At 37.8% G+C, this 18,249-nt stretch overlaps 1 protein-coding gene across 1 annotated transcript in view; it reads left to right on the forward strand.

Annotated features, from left to right (window-relative positions):
* Positions 1-17,829, forward strand: part of RFX8 (RFX family member 8, lacking RFX DNA binding domain) — a 32,375-nt gene extending 14,546 nt beyond the window's left edge. The window contains exons 7-16 of the mRNA XM_033517397.1: positions 50-243; positions 323-400; positions 906-1,019; positions 1,677-1,827; positions 3,212-3,270; positions 6,472-6,625; positions 8,134-8,228; positions 9,343-9,457; positions 13,125-13,412; positions 17,170-17,829. Of these exons, the coding sequence (XP_033373288.1) occupies positions 50-243; positions 323-400; positions 906-1,019; positions 1,677-1,827; positions 3,212-3,270; positions 6,472-6,625; positions 8,134-8,228; positions 9,343-9,457; positions 13,125-13,412; positions 17,170-17,216 (1,295 nt within the window). The 3' untranslated portion in view covers positions 17,217-17,829. The remainder of the gene's footprint in view (positions 1-49; positions 244-322; positions 401-905; positions 1,020-1,676; positions 1,828-3,211; positions 3,271-6,471; positions 6,626-8,133; positions 8,229-9,342; positions 9,458-13,124; positions 13,413-17,169) is intronic.
* The last annotated feature ends 420 nt before the right edge of the window (positions 17,830-18,249 follow it).

Consider the following 18,249-nt stretch of genomic DNA (forward strand, 5'->3'; position numbering starts at 1 on the left):
AATCATATCCTACAATTTCAAGAAAATACTTAACACCTTTAACCAAACTGACAAGATAATTGCAATCTTTTTTTTTTTATTGTCCAAAATAAATTCTGGTGCATCAAGAGTAAGAATTTGCAGTATTATCCATCTGTCATTTATCTGAAGACTGAACAAGAGACATTTCATTACCTTTCTCCTGATTTCAACCAGTTCTTCTTTGGAGAGCAAGCACAAAGTGAGACATACCCCTATGAACTGGTACGTTCAAAGTACGTGGCCATAAAACACATTAGCTCTTTTTCTGTGAGATCATTTTGTACCCTCTTTTTGGTAACAGATTGCACTGCTTGCCAATGACTACTACAGCTATTGTCAAGTTATTTTACAAATGGTGAGAGAGACCAAGCTTGACAAGGTATGCCTTTAATAACATTTACTCTGAAAACAGCAAATAACTGTAAGGGTAAAATTGTGTCTGTGTAGCTCATTTACTTGATGGTTTGAGCTAAGGTAGATGATGATTTATGGACAGAAGGAGCATTTAGTCAAGTTATTTTAAAATTCTGAATTCATACAACATGCTCTAAGAATCTGAGTTTGTATGTATATTCTGAGCCCTGCCCTCCTGGAACATCAATAAGTCTGAGCTGAGCACATAATACATAGCCATGGATATATGTCTTTAATTACATCCTCATATCCATGGCACAATTCTCTGTTTCTTTCCTCTTTTAGACACTGCCTGGTGAGGTTCAGCTTGTTGCAGCTTTCCCAGCACACTTCCACTTACACTGGAGGCAAAGAGACCATCTCCATGGTCATTCCTTTGCTTCTGTGTTTGTGTATTGTCTTACTGAATTGTACTTTACATTCCACAAGTGTAAAATCAGTGAAAATTCATAGAGGGCTTTGTGTGACAGGTGGAAGATTGTATCATGTCATTCTGGACATCTCTGCAGCCTGAAAGAATAGAACTGATGTGCCTGCCAGATGTATGCCAGCTGTTAAAAAGCTATGATAGGTATCTATTCAAGGTACTGCACACAGATTTGATTTCTGTAACTATGCTATTATGTGTTTATGTCTTTTTGGTAGTTCTAAGGAGAAGGACCCTCTCTTTCTTTTGTGCTGTACCACGGGACTTTCTTTTATTCCTTAACTCTGTCTTTTGGCTTCTTCTGAGACAGCCCAGTATGGGTTTTGGTTTTGAAAGGAGCCAGTGGAATTTGGTATAGCTTCCATTTTGCTCCTATATATTAATTTGAAAGTTCCTAATATCAATGGAGTGTGCTGTTATAAATGTGGTCTGTGGTTCTGGCATGCGGTTATGTGACTGAAATTTCAACTGATGATGGTTTTCCAGATTATGAGACTTACTTTTCCTTTGAGAAGACTACTGCATTTCTCAGTGACTTTACACATAGAAATATGCAGTTTTCTGATAAAAAAATATTTTCTTCTTATTTCCAGCAGGCCATTAAGTATTGTCTTGAAATTAATTCAGGAAGCAACATTTACTCTTACGGTCTTTGTCCTTATGCTAAAAAAGGTAGCTTAGTTCTTGCTTAACTGGAAGAAACAAATGGGTTTCTTTACACTTACATTTAAATTATCAATATAATTTTATTTCATGCTGCTATAAGTATCTGTGGTACACCAGTCAAGTGCAGCAGCATGAATTTGTGTTCTAGGAACTGGAGAACATCCTACTTCCTGATTTCCTGGAGGAGGTGCCTGCACAACACATAGACTCAATCAGATCATTCAGTGAAAATGTTAAGTGTTGGATGCTTAATCCTTTGGGAGGTTTTCCATTACTGCTCCAAACATCCAAGTCTAATGGTAGGTTTGAGTAAGAGAGATATTTTCAAAAATGATCTTTGGTTAAACTGCAGAGAAGATGGTATTAACAAAAGTCTTAAATTATTTTTAAAAAATTTTAGCTGATGTAACAGTGATAGTAGCAACAACCAGAGTTAGTTGGAATACAGCTAAAAATAAATGATATTGCCTAATGTGTGAGAACAAACTTAAGCCAAAAGTATTCCCAATTCATGATAAATGTACTTAAATCTTTTTACAGATCTGTCTCTTGCCATGATTGTTTAGCTATGCAGATGACCAATAATATGCAGCATGCCCTCTGACACTCAGATATTATTGTGTCTCTTCCTCTCACGAGTGGCTTTATGCTGATAAGTTAATTAATGGCTGTAGCAGTCCAATATAAAAGGAAAAAAGCCACAGTCCCATAGGGAAAATATGATTGATTCTAGAAGATGATAGGAAAAAAAATCTGACCCCTACAAAGCTGTGGTATATGTGAGTGTTTGTAAATATGTACACACACATATATATTTATACCTGTTAAGCTGAAGATTCTGGCTAAGCCATCATGTTGCTCAGTTGCTCATTGAGTGAAGACCAACTTCTCAGTGGTAAAGCAGGGCTCCTGTGTAGGCAAAAGTTTGTATTAGGATTCATAAGCTCAATATTGCAGACAGACTTAATTTTGGCATTTCTTACATTTGCATGCTTGACAGAGCAAACATAGCAATGTGTTTTTAATAACTGTATGTGATTAATCAGCTGTTACCCTATGTAGGTACATCCTGGTCTTTCTGGTTTGTACAAACATCATAGAAACATAAATTTTCCCTTGAAAATCATTGTCTGTCTACAGAAATTGCTTTACACTTGGTTTTCCTTCAACTGAGAACAGTTATTTATTTTACTTGAGGAAGGATATTCTTAGACCATGCTTTTCATAATTACATATAAGACATCATAAACAGGAGATAAGTACAACAAAAGAAACCAACTCCTATCAACAGTGCTGCAGAATTACAGATGAGTAAAGGTGGAAATGTAAACTATTTAAACAAAATACAGCAAGTTTAGGTTTAACATTGCTTTCATTCACCTGAAACCATACAAGTAAAAGAGCATTATATTAAATGTAAGAAAATATTGAAAGACTTTTTTGTGTACATCATGGATTAATAGATTCACAGTGGAGGAAGAGCTGGGCAGCTTCTCCTTGCAAGGTTTGATGGCAAGGGTCCTCAGCCCATCCCGTAATGCTGGCTCAGTGCCCCTTCTGTGCCCTCCATTACCCTCAAAATCTCCCCTAGGGAACTACTTTATAACTTAAAAGATGTCTTCATTAATGTATTTTAGACTGTAAAATATTAATGATGTGAAACATCTGCCTCTTCTTTAACAGAAGCTAAAGAGTTTGTAAAAAGGCTCAGGAGACAGACAGACCTTTGCAACATGGTCAAGGTATGTTCCAGAATTTGTGGGGAAAAAAAAAAGAAAAGCTGTGAATCTCATTCCTGCCAGCAGTTTGCATTATTTTTGAAATGCTCCATTGTAGAACAAGTGCAGCAGCAAGGATGTTCTTAGCGGTACACCAACCATGTCATGCCCACACTCCCACCCATCTCTTCCCACACTGCTAAGCATGCTGAGGGGACATTTTCCTCCCTCTGGATTCTTCAGAAAGCCTCTGAGATGTAGTTGATGGTACTCCATGGAGAGGAGAACACAGTAGTTGGAGGGATCAGGTGACAATTTCCAGTATCTTTGCCCATCCATTCTAAAGTGAGTTGAGAGCACATTGGTGTCCTTGTATCCTTCCAAATCCTTGGGTTTTGAGGTGGTCTGGTCTATAGCAGAAAAAAGAAGGTGACAAATACAAAGCAAAAGAGAACAGGTTGTATATTCTCTCCTTCAAACATGTACAGGATTTCCCCAACTGATTTGAATAATTTCTCAGATGGAAGAAGGGATGCAGGGACAAAGCAAGGGAGGGAGGAAGGGAGGGATGGGAGGAACTGCAGCTCCTTGGACCACCAAAAGTAGCTTTTCTTTATGGGAAAACTTCATCACCAGCAGCTATACACACCCTCCTCTTACTATAAAAAGTAAAAAAAAACAAACCAAGAAACAAACCAAAACAAACCAAAACAAACAAAACCCAAACCAAAACAACAAAAAACAAGAAGCAAAACAAAAAAAGAGCACAGACATGGATAAGGGTGCCTACCCAGGCAAAAAATTGACTTCCATGAAGTACTGAGTACTCACAGTTTCCATTTACTGCATCAGCCCTTGGAGATACTAATAGCTGAAAATCTCAGCTTTATATGCTTCGAAACAGGTGGTCTTATGCATTGAAGAGCATGATCCAGCAAGATGATGAATGTTACCTGTTCCCAGATATTTGCATTTGATTTGCATACTCAGATTTCAAATCATCCTTCTTGTGTTCAAGCCATGATGTTGAAGGGCTGGTTGTAGCTCTTTCAGTCTTCTCCCCTATTCTTAATGTGGTGGAAAAGCTGCAGAGTCAAAACTGGATTTTACCCTCAAGATTTAGGGTAAGAGAATTGCAGCAATTGAAAGAAATTCTCTAGAAGAAGCCTCTGGGTGCTTTACATCCCTTTTACATTGTTTAACCCACACAAATTGAATACAACAGACCTGAGAATCACAGTCAAATTTACACTTATAGCTCTCACAAGTAAATGTTGTTTGTACCTTCTCTGGAGCCCCTTCAAAACACATGAGAAAAGTAAAAGAGTTTTACTGTACTTGAAATTTTGGGGCAGTGAGTTCCAACGTTTAATTATTTGTTGTATGAAAAAACACTTCATTATTTTAAAATTTATACCCTTCTTCAAGCAATTTTTCCTGCAAACCTCCATCACATCCTTCCTCAGTTATTTCTCTCTGAAGGTGAAGTTTATCTCATCTTCTCACACAGGAGTCATTTGGTATTTCTAATCAACCCCCTCAGTTTTTTGTCTAAAATGCGTCTGGAATTTCAACTAAATGATGATGATCAGAGCAGGCAAGAGTGTTCCTGATGAGAAGTGCTACAGAGGCACTGTGCAGCTGCAACCTCTGAACACTGTAACCACACCATCCCTTGTAGAGTACTTCACAGTAATTCCGCCATCTGGTGAGAAAGTAAGAACAATTTTGGCAGGGTGAGCATTCCAAAGAAAAAAGGTAACATTCCCACCATGTGTAGATAAAGCAGGCTGACAACTGCTACGCTTTGGACATGCAGAAATAATTAGAGCATAAAAAGGTGCAAACTCCCAGTGAGAAAAGAATGTGAGTATGATGCATGTAATTTTCTGGGGCTGATTCCTGCCTCTGGTAAGCTGTATTTGAGTGTTGAGAGGGCTGGCTCTCAGTCATTTTAGAGAATCATGTTTAGTATAGTGAAATCCAATGAGTAAAGGGACCAGTCTAAAGTCTTGGGGCTTGGAGTCAGGTATTAGCTATCTACTGAAGATGCTGCCCTGGTAGCTCCCAGCCATACAGGTCATGTATTCTTTTGACAGACTCTTTTTCTGTCACGGTAAACTCCAAGTCAAATAAGAAGAATGCCTTTGTCATTAACTTATATGAAGGAGATTGCTAAGTGAGAATCAGATTGAGTTTGGTATTTCAAAAAAGCTAGCAGAGTGATGAAAAATACCTGTATTGGTAATTTTTGCAAAGAAATAGTCAGCTGCATTCATTGCTGGGTCGTTTTAAGCACCTGGTGAATGGGATTTGTTAAAACATGTATGGATTCTGAAGTTTTCTGGAATTTTACAAACTATATTTTTCCTCTGAAAAGCCCAACTGGACAAGAGTTATTCACAGAAAAGCCTGAAGTCTAAATTATGCTTCAAGATCTTACTGATTTTGGTATGGAAATAAGACACTAAATATATTTGTTAACAAAATTTAATAAATTCAGACTTAGTTTCCTTGACTGTTTTCATTGTTTCATCAAGAGTCTTAAGGAATATTGTGTTATATTAGCAACTAATTTAAAAAAGTGAAGAGATTATGATAAATGGGGTTTTTTTTAATAATCTGAAAACTTTTTGCAATATGTATGTAATACTTTTTGGGACAAATATGAAGACAGATTAATTCACAAATGACTCATAAGCAGATAAATGGGATAAAATGGGATAAATGGGATAAAATGCCAACTAATATTGTTTTAACTAATGCCATATTTATAATGTTATTTTTACTCTCTCAAAGGCTTGAGCAACTTGAGAAAACTTGCCTTTGAATTAAATTGCAACAGGAATTAAGGACAGATAACACTGAAGGAAAGTCATCCCTGATCCACCATTCCGTGCTTTAGACAAAATACCATTATTTAGTGTAACTGTAATAACTCCAGGCAAAGCCAATTGCCCAGGCAATTGCCCAGATAATTCAAGTATGTTAGCCTTGTCTGCTCCATCACAGACAACACAGAGCATCATTGAAAAGAACATCTCCCAGAACAAAACTGTCTTGAAGACAACTTCAGATTTATCTCCTTTGATCCTATACCCTCCACACCCCCAATCTGGAGACTGGTATTGAATAAGGGAAACTTTCCTTTTTCAATTCCCTTATTTGGCTGAGTTAAGGTCTTGAGAAAATGAAAGGCATTAACTGTTTTTTTATTTTCTACAGACAGTAAGAGCTCTCTTGAACAACAACAGCACAGTCACTGTTCTGCGATCAGGCTTGCATGCCATCTTCAATGAGAAATCTCTGGATGTGATTAAAGACCTCTTTCAAGAGTTTAGGAATCCAAAGAAGCGGCAGAAAAACATACAATTAAAATGTAATTAATTTTTGCTATTTATTGTCTTTCCTCTTAAGCACTAGCTTGTCGTTGTTTAAGGTCCAGGATTTCCTCTTGTTTATTCATGACATCTGCCCTACTGGGAATTACAGTCTTCCTGTAACCTGAAGGGCTAAAACAGAGCCAATAAAATCAAGAATGGAGCATGAGATAATATCCTCCTGACTTCATAGGTTAAGAATTATGGGCTTTTGGTTTTGACTCTCTTAAAGCTTTTTGTGAGAGGGGTTTGTGTTACTGAATTATGCATTCTCCTAGAAGAAGGTTGACAAGCAGGGATATTTTTTCATGGTTCCTTTTGACAGGAAAGATGTTTTCAGTATTGCATTTTTCTGTTATTAGCTGCACGCAAAATCATTTCTTGTGGCCATGTTTTAAAATACTGTATGCTAAACTGGACAAGACCTTTTAGCTTTTGTGTCCTTTTGCTGTATTGTGGCCTGTGGGATCAATGTTGTGGTGTAAACAATAAAATACACCATTTGTATGCAGCTGTGACATAATGATTTGACATCTTAATGAAAAGGAATAGAATGGCAACTTAATTTTTCGATGAATGGTCTGCCATTTAAAATATTAGGAAGAGATATGCAAGTTGGATAAGGCTGTGCACAGAACTAACTGGGGGAACCTCAGATCTCTGTTCCTGGTGCATCACCAACCCTTGCATGGATAAGGGATTTGTCAGATTTTCTGTAACTGCTTTCAGTAGGAATAATAACTTGCCTGCTCCACAGAACCATCAGGAGATTTCAATAATATACATATACATACTCAACCCAAAACCACTGCATAGAACACTTACTACATTTTTCTGTTATATTATTAATATTCTTAGTCTTCCCAAGGTGGTTTTATTGCATTCTCTGTTTTCATTGCTTTTCCAAACTGCTATTTATAATAAGCAGGATTTCACTGAACTTATCCATATGCTTTCTTGAAAGAAAAGATCTCAATCAGAAGGATATAAATTCAGGAAGGTGCAATTTACATTTTGGCATTGGGTGGTAGGTGCCAAACTTTTGGGGGAGCAATTGCACTGATATGGAGCAACATTATCCATATTTCTGTTGGTCTACAGAATATTCTGCACTTTCTGTTATTGTTTTAAAACATTTTTTCTCCCTTCAACAGCCAGACCAAGATTCTTTTTTTTCCTCAGCCACATAAAATCTCAGATAAGTAAGTTGTCTCTAACCAAATTCCAGCTTTCTCATTGGAACTGCTTTATCTTGCTATCTTTGCCATGATGACTAGGTCAGTGCAGTTATACTGGAAATGGACATAGACATGAATTTCAACTGATTTCAAAGTAGGGTACTACTCCTCACTAAAAAAATGGCATATTAATCAAAATGCTAGAAACAGGGATCTTAATCTATTTTAAAGTAAAGATAAAAGAAAAAAAAAAAAGCTTAAAACTGCAGAAACAAATCAAAAGGCAAACCAATCACTTCAGGTAATGTTCTCCCTTCTGTATTTCACAGGTTTGAAAAACTTCATTTCTTTACTGACATCTTCCACAGATATTCGGGATCTCCTGAGCTCTTTGTCCTCAGATCTCCAGACTTTTGTTATTAAGGTAAGAAATTAATAATTTCAGAATAGAAAGAATGATCACAGCCTTTATCCTACTACATGCTGACTGTCACTAGTCTACAGGAGCTACATTGCACACTAGCGACCTGACCAGACTGCAGATTTGCATAAACACAATTTATCCATGCTGCGGAAAAAGGGAGAATTAATTGGCATACAAAAATTCCATCTGTGCAAACAACTACAAGCATATTTATATGCATATATCCACTCTAGTGGTTTCAGTATCTGCTGTCATTTCATAGATGCATATTATCATAGCCCCTAATAAACCAAAATTCAGAAGTAATATGTTGGTATAAAAGAAGAGAACACTTCATGGTTCCTTGGTTCACCAAACTGTTGACTTTTAGCAAGTACTAAGAACTTCTAGTAGGAAGTCTCTAGCTCTTGTGAAAGATTCAAGTATGACCATCCTTACATATGCACCTTTCAATAGATTACCACCACCACCCCTCTACCTTCACTGAATCTCAGTTTGTGTCACCTTGTTGGTACTGCTGCATTTGGTTGGTTTCCATAACAATTAACTTGGGTTTGGGTGGTACTTAGAGCTTGGGAGATTTTTTCCTTTTTTCTGAAGAAACAGAGTAAACTGTTTATTTGGCTTAATTATTTATTCTTGGTTTTGTCTTTTTAAATGAAGAATAGTACTTTTCAATTCTGTGATGCCTTCATCTCACACAACCCTCATCTACCTCATGGGATGGTATAGAGAAGATAGAGTGAGACTTCTTCTGGGGATTCACATTTATCGGCCATAAGGCAATAGACACAAGTTGCAGCAAAGGAAATTTCCAATAGATACAAAGAAAAAAAAATTACCATTAGAGTAATTAAGCATAGGAAGAGGTTACCTGGAAAGGCTGCAGAATTTTTGTCCAGGAGATATTCAGAATTTGTCTGGACAAGAGATCAGAATAAGTGATATCCAAAGATCTCTTTCAACCTAAGATATTTTAGGATTCTAATAGAAAAAAATTGCTTGTTTCTTTTTTCATCTTTGTATGCAGTTTGTACAGGGTAATAGTCTGCCACACAATAAGGAATTATTTTAACCAACTGTATCATAAACCAATTTTTTTCTTTATCTGCAGCCAAGCAAGAGTAAAGAGGCATTTAAAGAGCAGGCAGCAGATTTCATGTTGAAATGGAACCTCCTACTGAGCAATGTAGGCAAGATTCTGACCATCAACAGGACAGACAGTTTTGGTAAATAGGATCTTTGTGACTCTAATTTGATATGCCCCATTTTGACCTGAGATGGCAGAGGCAACAGATCCAAAAGTACCTAAAGGGGCTGACAACAGCTGGCGATGTATTGACAGGACAGTGGGGAATGTCTTTAAACTGACAGAGACCAGGTATAGACTGGATATTAGGGAGAAATTCTTTCCTGTGAGGGTGGTGAGGCATTGGAACAGGTTTCCCAGAGAAGCTGTGGGTGCCCCATCCCTGGGGCACCCACAAGGCCAGGTTGGATGGGGTTTTGAGCAACCTCTGGAAAGTGCATGGCAGTGGTTTGGCACTAGATGGTCATTAAGATCCTTTCCAATCCAAACCACTCTGTGTTTCTGTGATTTTACCTGACATAAATTCATGCAACATTTAATAGACACATCTCTTCTCCCTACTCCTTTCCTTTTATCACCATTCTCCTGGTGATGTGACTAGACAGGTCAGGGAAATGAAATGATTAGTTTTTGACCAAACCAGTTTTCTGAGCAAAACTCTAGGATGAGCAGAAGATGGGAGAGTAGGAGCATACAGATGTAGATGGCAGGAAAGCCAGTACTCCCTCTTTTGTCAGAAGTTGTAGCTTGTGTGGAAACAGGGAACAGAGCCTGAGGTGAGAACCTCTGCTTTCCCTCCATACAAGAGCTGCACACCACAGCAGAATGGTTTGATGGAGATCTGGGGCCACTAATACTCTGATCCATAAGCATTCCAGACATTCCAGGTGATAACTCTGAGTCCCCCAGATTCTTTCTGTATAATACAGCCCAAGCAGAGCCACTGCAATAACTAGTTGCCAAAAAGGCAGTTAGTTCCTCTGACAACAGATACATGCTCCTCTTACCTATGTCTTACACTGACCTAAAAGCTTGCCTAACCAGCAGCAGACCTGTTGAAGGTATTACACTGACTGAAAAATAGTAATTTCTTTAGCTGGGTTATTTTTCTCTCCATCTTAGGGCTCTGAGCTGTCAAACATCAAATCTATCATACACCAGTGCAAGGCAGGAGAAGGGAAGGAACTGTGCAGTTGTGTTCACTCAAAGAGGCTTGAAGTGATACAAACATGTCTTAAATCAGTCTAATCTCTACTCTTAATTGCTTTCTCTTCCCTTGTAACGCCTTCTGTAGAAATGTACAGTCTCCTGTGAATTGCATCTAATCCCAAACTGTATGAAATGTCTTTTAAATTTTCCAAGGAGCACCCTCATATTTTTAACTCTTCTGTTGGATGCAATTTCATACAAGTAGCCAAAGAAAACCTCATTATTTTCTTTGAAATGCCCCTTCAAAACCATACTTTCATGTGTTTGCTATAAATACATAGCAAAGGGGTATGTAAAGATTGCCTTTGTGTTCTTCAGTATTCTTACCCCATTAATGACTGCTTGTGCATGTATAAACACACCCTTCTTCTGCATCAAGCTGCTTCCTTTTGTCTTCTGTTTGCTTGTATACTGTCTGGAGCAGAATCAGAGTTTTGCTCTGTGTCTGCAGGGAACATAACACAGTAGGGTCCCTTATCCATCAGCTGCAACATTACAGTAATAGTAAAATAATCAGTCCTTTCTCTCTCTCCAGAGGAGTTCTGCACAAAATTCTCCAATGCAACATGCAATATTTTTGGCAATGAATAAATTGAGAATACATTCCAAGAACTGCACTGGAAGCATAATGTTTATTGAAATCCCCCATGATGATGAAATCCTCTTCCCTCTTTCCACCACAAGAGTTTAATGAATTGCCTCCCTGTTCTGCAGTTGTGTTGATGGATAGGATAGAATAGATGGAGCACATCTCTTGGTCTGCTGAGAGTTCGTTAAACTAATTACAAATTACATTTTCACCCATTTGATGACAGTTTTCCTACTATACTTCAATAACACTAAAATTGAATTTATTTTAAATATGAGAGAATTAAAAATATTTTTTAATATTTTGTTGTGATGCTTCAGTGATGTGTTCATTAATGTGATCAATAATGTGATCATTATTATCTTCTTTCTTTGCTCTTTAAGATGTTGTATTTGATCAATCAATGTCTTTTTTTTTTTTTTTTTGCATGTTTCTCTTCCTTTAGGATACTGAGTTTTAACAGACAGGCTGAAGCAGTTCTGTTAACAAGCCATCTGGTGTAAAAGTTTTGTACTTGGGATCACTGCTTTCCAGAAATGTCTTTAATCTCAGCATTTCTTCAAAATATGAACTATGTAGCATCCACACTGAGAAAACAAAATTACTTGAGGAAATGTGTGTCATGTTAATCCAGTAACCAAAACTAATCTTAATTCTGACTTGATATCTTGCCTTCTAGCTTGCCACATCCAGCAGACATAATACACTGGCATACTCACACCTCTCAATTTAGCATTGACTTTCACCCTTTTGCAGCCCAGCCCCCACTCAGGTGATGCCCAAGTGAGATCAGAGGGACCCTGCAGCTACCCCTGCTGTAAAGCAGCAGGGAGTAAGTGTGCTAGAGCATTCAGGGCTAATGGGATCTCTACAGCTCCTTCAGCTCCATCTCCTTTCCAGAAAATGTGCCTCTACACATCTCCTTCATCGAGTTTCATGTCAGCTCACACACATCTGTTGCCTTCCAAGGCATTCAGGGATGCATTGCCAAGCCATGGGGAATGAGTAGTGAGCTGTGCATTCCTCTTCTGTGAGCAAGTTGCTTCAACTTGGTTCCTCCTGAGAACTGTGTTCCTCTGTATTATCCCAAAAGACAGCTAAAGTGGTAGCTTTGGTTTCATGCTTACTCTTAGAGAATATATTGAAAACACCCGTAAGACTGCTGGAAACATTCTTGGGCTACTAGTTACAAATCTATTTAGTTTCAACTCCAATATAGAAATCCCTTTCCATAGGCAAAAAAGTATTTCCTCCTACCTTCCTATAGTTTAAAGATCCTCGAAAGGATGAACAGCAGAAGCAGCTGTTCAGCAGCTCAGACACTTATAACATCAAAAGAGAGTATTTTTCATTTTTAAAGCTCTGTAAACTGTGGTCATTAATATAAATTGTGGTTATCTCCTTGTTGATATCCATATAAACTAGTTTGTGGGATGCAGAGTTTATAAATTGCATGATGAATTGCTATGCAGATTTATGGCATGGAAGAAGATCTACTCTTTACTGTATGGGCTTTCAACCAAGATACAATTCAAAAGTCAACAGCCGCAGTGAGTCTCTCTTGTCTTTTATCACTTATGGCCCAAGCTGCAAGGTGCACCATTTAATATCATAGAGACAACACACACAGATGTCTGTAGGAGGTTTTGCTTGGGAAGAGGTTAAAGGTTTTATCCATCTGAGGGGAGAATGGAGATAACACATGGTTATTGAGCCTTGTAGTAGAAGTGAATGTGGAAGAGGCACTCAAATAGGAAAGTGAATGAACATAACTTTCCTCTCTAGTTAAATAAAGGGAAAAAAATTTGCTTATGTTTAAAATTTGCACTGGTGCCTATTTTTCTGGGATATTTGGAAGTGCATAATTTTGTTAGTACTGTTTGATGAGTGTTGGTCCATTACTTTGTCTAGCCTATTACTACAATGAAGCCTTTCAAAAAAGAACACATTATAAAGATAAGAAAATGAAGAGGTTGTCATAATTATCTTTGTTTCTCTTTAAACCTAGGATCCTGGCTTTTGTTGAATATGCTACTTGTTGATTTTGCGGCTCACATTTTCCAGTCCTATATTGAAGAGGAGAAGGAAGAAGGAAATGCCTTGGTTACAAACCAAAATGAGGTCCCTGTTCTGTGTGTTTACGAGCCTAGCCATCTCACAGCCTGTTTTGCTGAGGAGGAACCTCAAGCCAATGCTACACAGACATCTCTTGTGATGCAGAACCAGAATAACTTCGGATTAACCAATGCTTTCCAGAGTTCTGAGTTGTTTGGTGAACACAGCCACTGTCAGCAAGGTGAAAATAGCATTAACTTAAAATTATGGGAAAAAAGTTATAATTTGGGTGAATTAGGACAGATTGGGAGGTGTGTGGCTGATTGGGGTTTTTATGCATGTAAAGTAGAACTAAGGAAATCCAGGTTTGCATGAAGCTGTGTTCACTGTCACTAAAACCTCAACTCATGAAGCGTCCTCCACATCCTGCCCCCACCCCACAGTGATATCAAAGGATTGTAATCTCAACATCAGCCACCTCCCAGCACCACAGGTTCCTGATTCTTTCCTTAGGTTTCCAGCAGACTACTGGAGCTCCTTCTGATTCCCCAAGTGTTGTCTAAGGAAGAGCAGTGCTGTTCTGGTGGGCTGTGAGTGCACCATGGGCTAGTTGACAAACTGCATGTATTTATTGATCAAAAAAGAGAGGGCACAGCAAGGTCTTTCCTCACTTTTGGAAGCACTGAGAGGCTTTCTTCCCTCCACCTATCTGTTACTTTTAAAGTAACATTTAAAATACTTAAAATATTTTAAAGATATGAAATATCTTTAGCAATATGAAATTCTTGAGACCATTCTGCTCTACCAGATTTTCTTGCAGTCAGTCCACTGCTCCAAATGTACTAGCATAAGGTGTGACATACAGGTAGAAAACAAGATAGACTCTAAGTCTTCTAGAATACAAGGTTAAATACAAGAACACATGGGAATATGGATCAAGCCTCTGTGGTTAATGCAAGTAATGTATTAGACATTCAGCTGTTTTCATATTTCTCTTCCATACAGTAAGAGCACTTGTCTTATGTCTCAGAGAATATTGTGATTACCAGAAAACTTGGAAAGACAAATGTTAATGGCACCAAGACTCACAGAGAAACTTATGATTTTGGGTGACACTACTATAGTTATTTTATTCCCAAGAGGTATACACTAGCACAGGAGTGGAAATTGACTGTTTTAAAAACAGCTTTATTAATTATAAAGACCTTTAAGGGACCCTAATTTTTTTAAAATATAAGGTATGCTAAGACTAGTTCAGCAAAGAAAATTGGAGGGGAGAAAGCAGGCAAACAGAGGACAAACCAAGAATAATTTATATGCATGATAAGCATGTTTGACAGGTTTTGTTACTTTTCAAATGTAAAATACTGACCCATCCTGCCATACCACCTTAATGTAAAAACACAAACAATTTGCAAGAGAGCCCTAAATCACTTCTTCTGATGGTCAGAAGAAATGTACCACTAGAAATTTTATTCAGTATCTGCCCATTTCCTGTGCTCTTCACTGTGCTGCATTTTGAATGTCCTATGCCTATTGCAATGCTTTTTTCAGGGGTCATAAGACAAGGGCTTGACCCAGGTTTGGTCTGTGTAAGTGATGTGCTTATCAATATGTAACGGTTTTGAATTTTTTGTACCAGATCACAAGAACAGAGCAAGGCTGATTAGAGTGAGGGATGAGGACTCATCCCTTTCAGAATAAGAGAGGAAGGGTGTAAAATGTCAAATGAGGAGTATGAGGACTTGGAAGAAGGTGTGGATGAGGGAAGGACACAGTGAATGACTAATAAAATGCAGGAGTTTAGAGATCAAAGAACCCAACAGATGATGGATTTTACCAGTCCATTTGCAAGATGCTAATAACTGGGATAAAAAAGAGATTCTAGTAAGAACCTGTTATGTTGTGGTTCAAGTGCTTACAGCTTCTGATGGAGTCAAAAAACTTGAACCTGCAGCTCAAAAGGGCTTCAGGAGCTGTGAGAGAGTGAGTGAGCACTTCTGCCCACTCATGTTCTTCAGATGGGTGGTAGCTCCCACCCTGACCATTGCAGATTCTTTCTTTTGTATATCAACACTGATGCCATGGGTTGCTGTATTGTCATCTCTGTAGATCCTCTGACTAGATTTCCATTGCATGAGGGTTTTTGTTCTTTGACTTTTGACCACCAAAAATCATCCTCATGCTTCCAAGGAACCATCTGTCCCTGCTCTTGACTAATCCCCCTTTTGGCCACAGCCCATTCTGTTGGGTATCTAAACCCTCAGCAGCCGTAACAGCATCCCCGAGCCGCACTGCTGTTTCCTGGACCACATTTCTGCTGCCTGACATATTGCTCAGTTATATTTCATAATTTTTGCTTTTAATTCTTTCACCTTAGGCAGGCTTGGCAGCTTTCTGCAACCCAGAGCTCTTCATCAGTTCCCATCCTCCACTCCATCCATTGCCAGCACCACCCAACCTCCGTAGTTTTTAATCTTGTTCCACAAGGCATTTCTATGCCTTCTCTACAGCCTGTTATGCTGTGGAAAAAAAAAATCTGTTCATCGCACCTCCACACTCAGCTCATTGAAATTAGTGCTAACCACTCAGTCTTGCTACAAAACCCTGGAAAAATATGAGGGAGGACTGGTAACAGAAATCAGAAAAGAAACTCCCAACCTTACCCTGACATCAGCAGCACCAATATGTGTGGCTTAGCAGATCCCTTCATGATCTTTTAGTTGTCACCTTCATTCTTCCTCTTCCTTCTCCATCTGTTTCTGGTCTTCCATTCCTAGTTCATGCTGAATATAAATTAGACTCCTCAACAGAGACCATTTTTTTCCATTTATTTTGAACAGCACAGTACATTTATGAATCTTATCTTTAAATATAGTTTAAATAATTAATACATAGAGTTAATAAATAGAGTTAATACTCTTGAAGACAGAATATATTCCAAGTTGGTGGCATCTCCCAAGGAAAACATTGGTTTTATATGAACAAATGTAGAGGGTAGGGAGCAAGACAGCAGAAGATTTGTACACACTGGCTTAGCAGGGAAGTGTGGCAGATGAAATGATACAGAGCCAAACAAACATTGTATGAACTCAGAATTGATGAAACCAGTGGCAGTAACAGAGATTCTCAGAACAAGCCATAATCTATAACAGGGCAGCTCAGAGAGCATTGGCTAGATCTTTATTCCTTATCACAGAGCTTGCAGTTGCGTTCTCTCAGCATGAATAGCATTTTTTTCATCTAGAAAATCCCATTCTAGGCTTCTGCTTTTTGCTCACTTGTTACCAAATTAAAATCCTATTAAACTGCACACCTGCAGTGGGTTTATCTGCAGAACACTGTGCTGTAGCTTTTAATCCAATTCCACACCTTCATAACATACAATATACTGCAAATCAGGGCATGAAGAGACTGAGGGTATGCTATTCCTAGCTCTGTTGGCAAAGAGCAATCAAACACTTTGATTTGTTATAAAGGGAGACAAAAAATAGGACAAAGTTAACTACTTGACCTATAGGAAGAGTAAGTGTTCATCTGAGTGGCCTGTATAAACCAGGATACAGAGACCAAGTGAAATCATTAACTAAAATGACCAAAAAATGAGAGCAAAATCATGACCCTGATTGAATTCAATGTCAAAAGTTCTGCTGATTTTAAGAAAGCCAGAATTTCAGCATGAAAATGCAGTCCCCACCAGGAGAGAGACAGGCTAAGACTATTTGTTTTGAAAATGGATAATAGAAGTGCTTACAGCTGACGCACGAAGTGTGAGAAGTGTGAATAATGTATTCAAAGTGGATATGCCCTTCTGTCAGACCTTTGCCATCCTATGATGAACCCAAATATGTGCTTCCTCTTCTTGAGTTTATTAATAAGGTTGGGTATCTATAAAATACCAATAGAAGAATAGAGTATTTTTTTTCAATGAAAGGAGAAACAAATTATTTACAATTCCTACAGTCAAAACATTTCCATGTTTCTTTTCTAATTTTCAGCACATCCAGGTAATTTAGGAAGAGAAAATTATTATATCATGTACTAAGCTGGATCTTCAAGTTGGAAAGGAAACATTTCTTACTCAAAAAGATGAACTGATATTTTTTTGCCTTCGATGAACAGCAGATCTTCAGAGAAAAGCATCCTGAGTGTAGTATTCTATATGCTATGCCTTTCTTACTTTTTTGATAGAACTTTAAGAAATACTGTTTTCATTCTCTTAAACTTCAGATCTTTTTTAAAAAAATACTAAAGGCAAAACTAGGCTAGCAATGTACTTATTTTGTCACATGATTTGATTTAGGTTATTTGAATAAATCTTCAGAAGATAAAGGTGAACTACTTGTGGCTTTGTTTTATGTATTTCTTGTATCTTTCTTTTGTCAGTAAAGCTGAAGACCTACCTGAGGTAATCATGGTAAATTTATCTGGAAGCTACAGCATAAATTAATGACTCTTCATTAATGCTTCTTTGTGTCTACAATGCTTAATTTAAAATTTATATTTATTGAATGTAAAACGTAGCACTAATTCCTGTTTTAAGAAATTCCTGCTTTGTTTCCTATTTCTGCAGGATACAAGAGTCAATATCTCACATATAATTCTATTAACTGAAATAAAATAGGCTGTATATAATGTTACTATTTTATTATGTTCAAAACTAGGTTTGGGCTTGTTCTGTAAGTAAAGTACAAGCAAAGATGTTCATAAAGACAAACCCTGGCATAAATTCATAGAAAATAGTAAATATAAACTATGAGATTTGTATCTTGCATGCATCAGATTGTGTGAGGAAATTCCCTGAAACACCAGGGAAATGGGGGGTTTAACTATTTTTGAAGAGCATGCCTGAAGTGAGTTGTCTGTGCCTGGTTGCTATTTCTAGAAGGGACAACTGCTTTGATATTTTAAGAAGGGACATATCCTGAATCAGAGAAAAGCACTTGTCAGGAGCTTGGGAAGCTTTCACTCATTTTGGATTTGGAAACTGATTTTTCTGCTTGCATCTCCATTCTTCTGTCTCAGCTCAAGCACTGAAGTGGGAATCAATTTTCCTAAGTGTGGTATTGCAGCAGATG

The sequence above is a fragment of the Parus major genome, chromosome 1 (genome assembly GCF_001522545.3).
Source record: "Parus major isolate Abel chromosome 1, Parus_major1.1, whole genome shotgun sequence".
Classification (NCBI taxonomy): domain Eukaryota; kingdom Metazoa; phylum Chordata; class Aves; order Passeriformes; family Paridae; genus Parus; species Parus major.